This window comes from Panthera uncia, chromosome E1 (assembly GCF_023721935.1).
Source record: "Panthera uncia isolate 11264 chromosome E1, Puncia_PCG_1.0, whole genome shotgun sequence".
Taxonomy (NCBI): domain Eukaryota; kingdom Metazoa; phylum Chordata; class Mammalia; order Carnivora; family Felidae; genus Panthera; species Panthera uncia.
In genome coordinates this window covers 29,000,018-29,012,874 of record NC_064814.1, presented here as the reverse complement: position 1 = coordinate 29,012,874, position 12,857 = coordinate 29,000,018, and the positions used below count along the sequence as shown (strand labels likewise).

At 45.1% G+C, this 12,857-nt stretch overlaps 1 protein-coding gene across 2 annotated transcripts in view; it reads right to left on the bottom strand.

Annotated features, from left to right (window-relative positions):
- Window positions 1-353: 353 nt before the first annotated feature.
- The window catches only part of HLF (HLF transcription factor, PAR bZIP family member), a 49,960-nt gene continuing 37,456 nt past the window's right edge, over window positions 354-12,857 (bottom strand). The window contains exons 3-4 of one of the 2 annotated variants that reach the window (XM_049636459.1): window positions 6,057-6,277; window positions 354-1,088 (exon numbers count right to left, since the gene is read on the bottom strand). In XM_049636459.1, the coding sequence (XP_049492416.1) occupies window positions 870-1,088; window positions 6,057-6,277 (440 nt within the window). In that variant the 3' untranslated portion in view covers window positions 354-869. The remainder of the gene's footprint in view (window positions 1,089-6,056; window positions 6,278-12,857) is intronic. The other variant, XM_049636460.1, reaches the window with a different exon arrangement.

The following is a 12,857-nucleotide window of genomic DNA, read 5'->3' as shown; positions in this document are numbered from 1 at the left end:
TGCTCAAATGCATTACTGTAATTTTTGTTTTTTAAAAGACAGTGAAATTCTTAGGTAGGGAACATATCCTATGTCCACTAGTAATACTCAGGCAGCATGCTCTAGCGTACAATAGGATTATTGCTTTAGGTACAGACGGTGCAAAAACACACTCTGTGTTCTAGAATAGTACTCTTACTTACCTGGGGTTGGTAGAATTAAAAGGAAACTTAGTAGATAGCAGTAAGTAAATATGGGATCTAATAAATCTAAACAGCACTTGAAATTTGAAGACAATCACCAAAACTGAAAATATGAGGAAAGCAACCTATAACTGAAGAGAGAGAGAGAGAGAGAGAGAGAGAGAGAGAGAGAGAGAGAGCGCTGCAGTGTAGTGCTAAGTGATTTTTGCGCACCTTATTAGCATGGTAACTTACAGATTAAAGAGAAACAAGAGCTCGTAGTCTTGACAACTGAGATCTACTATTTCACCAGGGCCCTGCTTGGTGGAGCCCAGCAGAGGGTCCCGGAAGAGCAGGCAGGAGCCACCAGAGAGCGACGCGGGAAGGGGCAGGAGGGGGGTTGGAGGGAGGGGCAGGAGACCCCAGGAGGCGTCTCCGCAGTCCAGTAAAAACACGGCACCTTTCTTTTTCGGAACTGAAAGATGAGGAGAGGGCTACCTTAACATGGCAAGTGCAAAGGCACGCGCGCGCACCGCGGACCACACAGGAGCAGAAGCGCGCGCGCGCACACGCACACCAGAATGTGAGTCAGCTGTGTTTACGCCTCTGGTAAAGTGCTGATGTCAGAAAGGTTGGTTCGGGTGTGGTGCTATCAGGCGGGAAACACACTGTCCATCTAGTGGAAAGCCAGCCCGCAAGACTGCCATCCTACAGGGGCCCGTGCCTGGCCTCGTACTTGGCAAGTATGTTCTTGCATTTGCCCAGCTCCTTCCGCAAGTCAGCCACTTCCTGGCGCAGGGCCGAGTTCTCCTTCTCCAGGAAGGACGCCCGGATTGCGATCTGGTTCTCCTTCAGCCGCCTGGCGTCGCGGGAACGCTTGGCTGCCATGTTGTTCTTCCTGCGCCGGGCCCAGTACTTGTCATCCTGCTCATTAGTCACAGGGGGAAAGAAACAAGATATTAGATTTCAGCCGCGCGGAGGGGCCCGGGGTGGCGCCCAGGACCCAGGAACCAGGAACCAGGAACCCACGCGTCTCACCTCACATCTCCTTCCCTGACAGTCCGTTTGAGTCTGAGACCACTGCTCGGGCGCCATGGCTTCCCTCCCGCAGCGTGGACGCACCTGTCACAGAGTGTCCCTCCTTACTCTCTGCCCTGCAGAGGCCACGCCAGGGGCCACACGAAAGCAAGTGGCTCACCTCACACCCTAAACTACATTCAGATCGCTCTGCTTTCTTTGCCGAATGTTTTAAGAACCCTTTTCTTCCATGGGCGCTCATAGGCTTGTTGGTAGAAGTCCATACGATATGGTTGCAAGGCGACTTGGCAGTATCTATCAACTATTTAAATGCACTACCAATGATGAAGCAACTCGTCTTCTAGGATCTGCCTCCACCCATCTGCATGCATGTGCACACAGACACCCCAGGCACAGAATTCTCACTGCGGCATTGTCTCTAATAGAAAGAGATGGGGGAAAACTAATCAGTAGGAGATTTAATAACTACATGACGGTGGAGTCCTACAAAAGGATACTCTGCAGCTGTTACAAATAATGACCCAGCTGAACCAAAAAAGATGTTTATGATCTACCACTATGTGGGTGGAAATGGCAATTTGCTGATAAATATGTATGGCCTCATCCCACTTTGGTTAAAAAATCACAATATTGTATATTCATAGAAAGAGGCCCGGAAGGATTTATACCAAGCTATGAAAAGTGGTGCCTCTAGAAGGGGAATCGGAGGAGGGATGCCAAGGAGAGAAGTAGGATCTTTCACCTTTTCTTTCTGATGTATACCTTGGTCATCAAAAACAGGAAGAAGAAAAAAAAAAAAAAACCTCCACCTGCCACCGATCAGTATGCTCATATTTGGTGGCTACCATTTAAATGATTTACTCTAATTTCCTGTTTAACTGTTCTCTAGGCCTTAATTCACCTGGGTACTATTTAAATGTGGTCAGTGTGAAAGCAAGGTGTCCTCTCCCCCTCATCCTTGCCCCTCCCCCAAAGAAAGGAAAACCTTCCTAGGAAGACTAAGAAATGTGAATCTTCTTTTAGGTCTTACCAATTCATTTATGGAGCCACCTGGTGTGTTTTGCAAACCCCTCTTTCCAGCCACTTGCAATAGCAAATCCCTCCATCCTAGCAAGGCTAATACCTGCAGGTACCTGTCACCCAGAATAAGTGAGTTGAGGCCAGTTCTTTCCCTCCCCCAGGATTACAAGGGGCAGCTGGCATTGGAGGAAGTCACATGGCTTGGGACCATGGCTGCAAGGAAGGCCCAAGGTCAGCGGTGTATGCCCATACCTGTCCATTACCTTTGGCAAACATCTGCCCTGCACAAAGACAGAACGTGTGAGACAGAATGCCCGTGCAGGCTCCTTGTGTCAGCCACTCACAACCTGGTAATGTTATTTGTAAAGCACGCCTAGCTTTCTACATGTTTCATAATAGTATCTAGCAAAGTGAAAACAGATCTTCATAAGAGCTGGTACCAGCATCCTTCTTTCAGAGAAGAAGGCTGTCCTTTAAGAATCCCAGGATAAGTCAGCTTGGGCAGATGTGCTGTGGCCGTTGGTGGGATTTGTCTTTTGTGCTTGGGAAAGGGGACAAGGGGCTGAAGGAAGGGGGGAGAGGCCTGACCAGCTGGTTGGGGGGAGCAGGGAGGAGCTCGCCCCAGGACTTCACAGGAGGTAGGAAGACCTGAAGGCATATTAACAACAGTGAAGGCTCCAGTTCTGATGGCAGCTGTTCGGTTACTTGGATAGAAGCCCCAATTCCACCACCCTTGGTAGTCTCGGTGAATCCACCACATTCAATGTTCCTTGGGCATATGGTTTCCAAGATCATGCAAAAGAGGGGCTAACTCAGGATGTATCAGTACCCAACATAGAGGAACGGGAGCACAGAGGTGAAGGAGTGCATAAGAATAAGCCCCTGGGAAATGGCAGAAGCTGGGGGAGTGGAGGGAAGGGAAGGGGTGTACTGCCATAGGCCACGGACTTGGTGGCGTATGACAGGGTATTATGGGCCAGGGGGTCACCAGCTGACCTCAGGGGAACAACCAACATTTCTCTTAGAGCTCTTCTCACTTATAAGGTGCTTTCATTTCCCAGCCTCACCTGTCCACACATGCAGGCGAGCCAGGAAAGGTATCGAGTGGGGACCATCTCAGGTGAGAGGGGAGCTAACAAGAGGAGAGGAGTGGAGCAGAGGATGCAGAAGGCAGGAATGAATGATGGAAGGAGGGGGACCAGAAAAACCAGCTTGCCTCCCTTTGTTACCAGGGCATGGTTGGGGGAGGGGGAAGCAGGATATTGAGTGCCGCTGACAACTCTGGCACCACATTCCTGTCCTCTTCTCTATTCCCAGGTGCAGGTGCCATCTGGCTAGCCGGTTGCCCCCACCCAGCAAGGGCCCACCCAGTCCTGCCCCATCGTCTTTCGGAAGGAAGGTCTCGTGTTTGACAGCGCCTCCCCCAGTCAGCCCCCTCCTGAAAACCAGCGATTCCTTTCTCTTGCCAGACTCGAAGTTCCTTGAGAGTAGGAACACTATCAGTTCTGATTCACCTTGGTGTATCCCCAGGGCTTGGAACATACAAGCCTTTGAGATATCTCAGTCACGTGAATGAATGGATAGTCAAAAGTATTAAGACATCAAGGTGATTAAACCGATTCTCAGCTGGGAATGCTGGTACTGCTTAATTCTCCTGGGGCACGCTAACCCAAAGGAACGGCTCAATAGAGGGGTTCGGGCAGCTGTGGGGAAGACCATTTATTGGCGGGGCTCTTTCACTCGTTTGGTTTGCTCGTCCAATGTTGGGGGCCACAAATATGTCACCCACCCCTAGCTCAGCCCTCTCTACTGGAAGGAAAAATATGTTACAGCTCTGCTTCTTGTTTCACATAAGATCATGGCCTGTGGCCTGAGGCTTCACTCACAACTGAAGAAATCCAAAGACACTTGGCAGGAGAATGTTCCTGCCAGCTACCCACCTGCCATGGGAAAAGGTCAGGCATGGCCATGACAGCAGTACTATGCATAATTCCAACACATACTGTTTTCACAGGGCCTCTTTGTTGCCAAGGTTACCTGGGTTATTGAGCTTGCTCTTTGCTTTGAACTTGTAAATCTGGAGACCTGTGAAGGTTTGGCTGGAAGTTTTATCTACTGCTTAGCATCATCCTTCTGAACTACCCTCTGTTCAAAAGGAAATCCATGCTGCATGGCTCCCCAGTTTAGCTGAAGAGGTGAGCTCGAAAATACACACAGGATTGGGTGGCTAAGATGAGGAAAAGCATCCAGTTGAAAGAAGATTCTCAATTTCCCAGGACCCCATGGCCCCTTCTTATCCTATCTTAGTCTTGACCATCAGTTCCCTGACTTGTTTAGATTTTTTTTTTAAGTTTTATTTATTTAAGTAATCTCTACACCCAACGTAGGGCTCCAACTGATGACCCTGAGATCAAGAGTGGCACGCTCTTCCAACTGAGCCAGCCAGGCGCCCCTTGTTTAATTTTGTGGAGTGTTTACTATGAACTTTACTCTTTTGATTCTTAGGGTGACAGCTACTGGTTTGTCACCCAAGAGACCCTGCTGTAGCCCTTGTCAAGGCCAACATGCTGCAGTGACCTTTCTGGAAACTAGAAGACTTCCACTAACTAGCAGTGTTCACCTCACTTAACCCTTCTATTTCTCCATTTCTTCAACTGCAAAACAGCAACTTTGGTCTAACGAACCTCCGAGGTCCCTTTCAGCCCTGACATCTGATGAGTCTGCTACACTCAAGGTAATCTCAAGTATGTAGTCAACAGAAGTGATTTCAATCTGCAGGGTACCTTTTCCTCCAGTGGTCTTTCTAGATGGCAAAAATAGGTAAGAGGTCGAAATTGGTTCCAGGACAACATTCCAAACTCCCATGTTCCCAGCTGACAAGTGACTTTCCATCTGTACCACAGTTAGTTTTGAGAAATGGGGGTCAGAAGTTAGAAAAAGGCTAATTATGCCTGGTGTCAACGCCTCCAACATATACAATCAAATCTCTATTGTCCCTATGATTGGAAGGAAGCATAAACACAAGAAATTCTAAGCCATGGCTAATTAAAATTGTTCTATTTTGGGATTAGTGGACATGGCAAAGTTTTGGAAAGAATTCTCATTAATTATCATTAAATGTGTCAGATTAATTTTGATTCTAGTTGTATCAGACCTCATAAGGTAAATCTATTTTCCTTTATAAATCATGTGTCCCCTCAACACAGCTGAAAAGAAACAACTTGGAATGAACCTTTTGCTGAGATACTCAAGTGACCGTTATTTAAGATACAGAGTAAACACTGCATATCAACAACATCAGGGAACCCACCAGCTTCCTTGAGAATATCCCACCCAGGTCCTCTGAGGGTGGCAACATGGAGAGAGGTCTTAGCTCTAGCTGTTGTTCCCTGTGGACTATCGGGAAAAGGCAGCATTGGTTATCAACAAGTTCCCCGAGGGAAGGTAAGCCTTGGAGAACTATTGGCCCAGATGTCCTCTGCAGATAATGTCCTTTCTCTTTCCAACCCTGAAAGATTTTGGGTTTGGGTTGATTTTATGGGGCTTTCAGAGCATTCCCTGCAGATAGCAGCAGGTTTGTTTCCTTCATGGGTTGTAAATCACGCCAACATTTTTACTGCTTCTTCTTTCTGTGCTATATCAAGACATGAAAGGCATATTTCAGAAGATACCCAGGGAGAAAGCAACTTCCCCACAGTCACATGCCAAGAAACGGGATCAGAAATCACAAGTCTGTGGTTCACCAGCTTGTGTGATCTTCCTAGAGGTCACCCTTTTAATCTGCCTCTTGATCCCACCCTCTGTTTGCCCAAAGCCTGATGACCAGTTCCAATTTACCTTCAGATCATCAGGGATGAAGACTTTACGCGCTTTCTTAATCATGGGCTGTGGCTTCAGTTCTTCCTCAGAGAACTTGCGTTTGCGAGGGTCAAACATTTCCTGGCCAGGGATGCTGGAGAGGGCAAGATCTGCCGGGTCTGGCTCGTAACCCACAGGGACCTGGATGGTGTCAGGATCAATGGGACTCGGTGTATTGCGGTTTGCTGGCAACAGCTGACCTGGAACAAGGCAGGAGCTTCAATTCAGGAACACTACCAGCGCCCCAGACAACTCCCTGGTGATACTTCGGGATAAGTGGCGAAAGTCTTCAACTTGCTTACATATGACTAACACTGTTCATTTTATTCATCCTCACTATGTTACTGAGAACACAGCAGGTTGAGTATGCCTTTACTCATGTCAGATCAGGCAAAAACAAAGACCCACACACGTCTGCAAACTAAATTTTAAAGATATGGGGCGCCTGGGTGGTTCAGTGAGTTAAGTGTCCGACTTGAGCTCAGGTCATGATCTCACAGTTCCTGAGTTCTAGATGCGCACCGGGCTCTCTGCTGTCAGCTCAGAGCCTGCTTCGGATCCTCTGTCCCCCTCTCTCTCCTGCTTTGGATCCTCTGTCCCCCTCTCTCTCCTGCTTCGGATCCTCTGTCCCCCTCTCTCTCCTGCTTCGGATCCTCTGTCCCCCTCTCTCTCCTGCTTCAGATCCTCTGTCCCCCTCTCTCTGCCTCTACCCCACTCTCTCAAAAATAAACATTTAAAAATTTTTTCATGCATTCATTCTTTCCAAAAACACGTTCGTGGAGCACCAGCTATGTGCCAGGTACTCTGATTTTTACCTTTCTCATGTTTTCCAGGCAAGTCAAGGAATCAGACCCATCACTAGTCAGTTAGGATATAGTGAAGGTGCTGAGACAGAAGTAAACATCACGTGCTTCCAGAGTGTGGGGGACAGTATATAACACAAAGGAGGTTAGGGACAATTCCTAGAGGTGACACTTGGTGTAACTGCATCTTGAGACAAACAGTAATTAGCAAAGAAAGGTAATCTAGGGACAAATACAAGCCAGAGGGCTGCCTTTTTGAGGGGCACAGGTGGTCTTGGGTAGCTGTAGCCCTGACTCAGAGCACAAGATGAAGTGGAGAGAGACATAAATGCAAGAGATATGGTCAGGAGGGTGGGCAGTGGGGATGTTATAAAAGGCCCTGAATGTCACTGAAGGATTCTGAGCTCCAAAGTGACAAGCAGAGCTGAAATCTGCAAAGAAGATTCAGGCAGCGTGAGGAATGGACCAAAGGATAGATGGCTGGAGAGGGGAGCTCGGCTTCCAGGATGCTGTGATGACCCACATGTGCATCTGTGTTGACAGTGGAGACAATGGGAAGAGGGTAGGTTCAAGAAGCATTTCACAAATCAGTAAAGATGCAACAGAGGGGACCTGACTTCCACTTGAGGGTTCTGCAACCACTGAAACGCACAAACGTCCCCAGAACAACAGGCTTACTGTGCTTTGGAATGTGTCTTACTGGTGAAAGTGAACTTAATGACAGACTGCGATGTTTACGTGGGCAGCTCTGAATCTTCATTTCTAATTTCATCTGAATTTTACAATTGCCCCTTTCACACCCAGAGAATAAAGGAGAGGATACTGCCCGGCTGTATTTGGCACACCGCCCCCCCCCCCGCCCCTCCTTCCTCACTGCCAATGGTTGGACAACGTGTGAAATCTCCTTTAGGCTTCATTAAAACCCACCCCAGGTTGAAGCACGAAGCCATGGGCTCCCATTCTAGCTGAACTATTAAGCCATGCTCATCTGTTTTCTGGAAAGGCCTGGTGGGGAGCCTGCAAAATGAATGTTCTGGGTGACCTTTTAGGTCCTCACTCTGCCTGGAGCTCTCTTTGTATCCTGCTTGCCAAAGAGGAAGAGATGGGCCCCCGAGGCATTGGCGGAGGACAGAGATGTCTCATTAGCCAGCCTGCCGCTCAGCTACAGCTTCTAGAGACTGCTGAGTTCGGTATTGGATGGTGTCAAGCTAGATTTGATCTTGTGCCTCTTGACATCGCCTCAGAAAATGAGCCATATCTGAGTCAAATGGGGATTTTATTTTCCCTTTAGAAATTCTCTTTGAACCAGATAACAAAGCTACCCCAATGCCCTATCACTACCAGCACCACTGCACCAGCACCTCCCCCACAACACACACACGCACACACATGCGCACACACACACACACGCACACTCATAGGTGTGTACACCCTCTCCTACCCTCTGGAAGCATCTCGTGATTAGTATTTCCCAAACCTAATTGCTGCAAGTTTTCACGTTCTTCTTGAGGACTTTGGAATTCTGTTAATTATTCTATATTGCAATGTTCTCCTTTATTGCTTCATAAATGTTAAGCTTTACATGCACGCATGCGAGCGCGCACGCGCACACGTACAGACACACACACACACACACACACACACACACACACACACCTCTCCTCTACCGGACAACACGGTCTTTCATGTTTTATCTACTTTATCCCCACCCCTCCTGACCATGGTACCTACTTCAGAGCTTGGCTTCTACCAAGTGTATTCCTCATGTAACGGTGGCCCACTGGGACGCTGGGCTCTGAAATTCATTCATGGACATTCTAGTAACAACATAGGCCGAAGCTTAGTTGGGCATTCTTTCTCCCCAGCCCTTTCTGCAATGGAAGTAGGTCATGCCTCCCTGCAGAATGCAGAAAACCTACTGGACAGTAGATGAGCTCAACGGCTTCCCCAGCGTCAAACAGCACATGGCAATGGACCCGAGTGAACCTGAGAAATACATCCAAATCCTCTTTCTCCCCAGAGACACCCTTGTGTTTACCTACACTTTCTACTGAGTCAACTCTGCTGGACTCATTTTTCCCCCTTTCGTTCCAAAATGTCAACAGTTGGGTAATGGAAAGGAGGACCTTTATTATTTTGTCCTACCTTTGCAGATTTTCAAATGTTTTACATAAGAATTTTCAACCTAAGAATGTATCATTCCATACATTTTTTTAAATTACCAAGGATGTTCATTGTAAAACTATAACAAATGCACAAGTGTGTCAAGAAGTGCTCCTCTCCCCTGCCTCCAATCCATCTTGCTATTTTTCCCAGAGGTGACTGCCCTTAACTGCTTGGTGAAAACCTTAGTTTTTACACATATGATTTAACTCAGTAGGATGATACTACCCACATATCTTAAATTACTTTTTCAACATACCATACACAATTTCCCATGTTCTTTTTAATTATTTACTTACTTAAGTTTATTTACTTTGAGAGAGAGAGAGAGGGAATGCATGAGTAGGAGAGGGGCAGAAAGAGAGGAAGAGGGGGAGAGAGAATCCCAAGCAGGTTCTGCACTGATAGTGTGGAGCCTGGCACAGGGCTTGAACCTGCAAACCGAGATCATAACCTGAGCTGAAGTTGGACGTGAACCGACTAAGCCACCCAGGCGCCCCTACTTTGTCCTTTTTAAAGGGTTTATAGGGGCGCCTGGGTGGCTCAGTCGGTTAAGCGGCCAACTTCAGCTCAGGTCACGATCTCGCGGTCCGTGAGTTCAAGCTCCGCGTCGGGCTCTGGGCTGATGGCTCAGAGCCTGGAGCCTGTTTCCGATTCTGTGTCTCCCTCTCTCTCTGCCCCTCCCCCGTTCATGCTGTGTCTCTCTCTGTCTCAAAAATAAATAAACGTTAAAAAAAATTAAAAAAATAAATAAATAAAGGGTTTATAGTCTACCTACTCATTCCCAACTGATGGATTTTTAGGTGTGTATTTTTGTAGAAAAGATTTCTAGAAGTGGGACTGCTCATCCAAAGGGATGTACATTTTATATTTATAAATGTGCTGCTAAACTGTCATTATCTATTTACACTTGTACCAACATTTATGAGTGCATTTCCACACAATTAAATACTAATTGTTAAAATGCTGTCAATTTGAGGGATGCAAATATCACTGTTGTTCTAATTTCCATTGCCATCACTACTAGTGAGACTGAACATCTCACATATTTATTATTTATTTCTTCTGCTAAACACCACCTCTTCCTTCCTGTCATTTGCCCCCTATGAAATGGATTTTGTTGCTTACTCATTTATAAGGACTCTTTATAGACTGGATGCCATCCTTTCATCTGATTTATCTATAGAAAATAGTTTCTCCATGACTACTGTTTTCTAACTTTGCGTATGGAGTTTTTCACTACTGACAAGATCTTACATGGTAATGTAGTAGTATTTTTTTTAGTTTGTTTATTTTTGAGAGAGACAGAGACATAGAGAGAGAGAATCCCAAGCAGGCTCCACCACTAGCACAGAGCCTGATGCGGGGCTCAAACTCATGAAACCATGAGATCATGACCTGAGCCAAAACCGAGAATCAGATGCCTAACGCTCTGAGCCACCCAGGCATCCCTATAATGTAGTAATATCTTGAAATCTTCTCATTTATGGCTTCTTACTTCCATACCCACCCCCAAGTTATATTATATATGCATACATATCTATCTACCTATATATCTCTGTGTATTTATTTTTTTAAGTTTATTCTGAAAAAGAGAGTGCACATGAGTGGGGGAGGGGCAGGAAGAGAGGGAGAAAGAGAGAATCCCAAGCAGGCTCTGCACTGTCAGTGTATAGCCCATCATGGGGCTCAAATTCATGAAACATGAGGTCATGACCTAAGCCAAAACCAAGAGCTTAACCGATTGAGCCACTCAGGCACCCCAACATGCACATGTATTTGTAGATGTATATTACTCTGTATTTTTCTTTAATATAACTATAATGGATTTATGTTTTCAGAATTGTGAGTCACCTGGAATTTAATTTTGTATACAGTATAAGCAGGGGTTTTACTTAATGTTTTCCAAATGTCTTAATATAATGATATCAGTAAAGCTGGATATTCGATATATCAAGTTTTACACCCCTTATTGTTCTCTTTAGAAAATTTTCTTTGGATGGGCATTGAGAGGGCCCTTGTTGGGATGAGCACTGGATGTTGTATGTAAGCAATGAATCATGGGAATCTACCCCCAAAACCAAAAGCACACTGTATACACTGTATGTTAGCTAACTTACATATATATACAAATATTTTTTTTCTTTTATATATATATATATAAATATATATATATAAAAGAAAATTTTCTTTGGTATTCTTACAGTCTTCAGGATGAATTCTAGAATCCACCTATTAAGTTATATTTAGAGATTTTGAATGAAAACTACATGAAAGCTATGAGTTCAGCTGGGGACAAGTGAGGTCTTTAAAATATTTACTATACCCCTAGCATAACTTTCCTTTTTTTTTTTTTTTTTTTTTTTTTGGTCTTTTTCTTATATCCAGCAGTTAAGGCTTATAGCATTCTTCATTTTAACTATTCACGTTTATTGCTAGGTACACCCCTTAAATGTTTTATAGTAGTTGTTCCTAGTGTAAATTTTCACTTACCTCCTAATTGGTTATTGCTGGCATCTAGGAAGCTACTGGTTTTAAAATGCTGGGTTTTATATCCAGCCACTTTATTCTCTTATTAGTCCTAATTGCTCTAGCATTGCCAGCTTACTTTTCTAAGAGAAAACTAATATAATCTTCTGCCTCTAGGGAAGTTGTTGCTTCCTCTCAATGTTTATAATTCCTACTTTTTACAAAACCTCACTGCATCAGTTAGGCTCTGCAAGACAAGGAGGAGTAAGACAAGTAAATACCGGAGATTCCTGCCTGTCCCAGACTTTAATGGAAAAAGTTTTTAGGACGTCCTCTGAAGTATTAAAGCATGAAGGCCTGTTCCTGCATCCGGATAGCTGCAGCATGACAAACTAAGGCAGTCCCAACGTATTATATTGAGAGTTTCTTTTTTTTCCTTTTTAAATCAGGAATGGTGCATGAAATTTCCTCAAAGGCCTTTTTAGAATCTGTTGCGATGATTGTGTGGTTTTCTCCTGTATTTATTAAGTCTGAGCTTGATATTTCTCCAAGGCTTTCTTTGAAAGGTCTATGGGGGACGAGATCAACCCCACGACATAGACTCTGCAGTTTTCTGGTACACTGTTTTCTTCTTTCTAAAAACATCTTGATGAAAGTCAATTCCAAAAGGGCCAGGGAGGATTTCTGGAGGAAAGGACGGAACAAAAGGGCTCAAATCTGGAATAAGATTAGAAGTCACCTTCAAACCCAGAACTGGCCTCCACTTCTGTCACAGATTAGGCATGACTAAACCTCCAACTAGTGTAACTGAAGATCAGCCATTTCTTATTCTTCTATACTTTCACAAGAATTTAGCATCTCGTGTTCAATTGGCCGATTGGCTAGAATTCAGCAATGAATGGGAACAGCAGTGATCTGTGTTCTTATCTCTTCTCAAGTCAACAGTTTGTTTAATTGATGGCTGCCTCAAAGTAGTCGGTTATAGCTGTATTTGCTATTTCGTCCTCAAGGCTAATTGCAACACCTCCAATCTTTCTCTTGTGCTTCTTGTTAAGTAAATAAAACCTTACATCTGCAGCAGTAATGGCAGGACAAATAGTACTCCAGTGTTTATCACTGACAAGCATTATTCTCTATAAAGGAAGGCTGAGAAAAGAGAAAGTAATCTGGTTTTGGCCAAAGTGTTCTCTATTAGCACTGATGGGTGAACTTCCTTGTGATTTAAAGTTTGGTCCCACATCTTGATCCAAAATCTTTCTCTCCTCCCCATAACCAGTTTGTGGTCTGTTTGCTTGTCATCACCTCCTGGACCCTGGGTGGTCCTAATTTGAATCAGCACCATTTA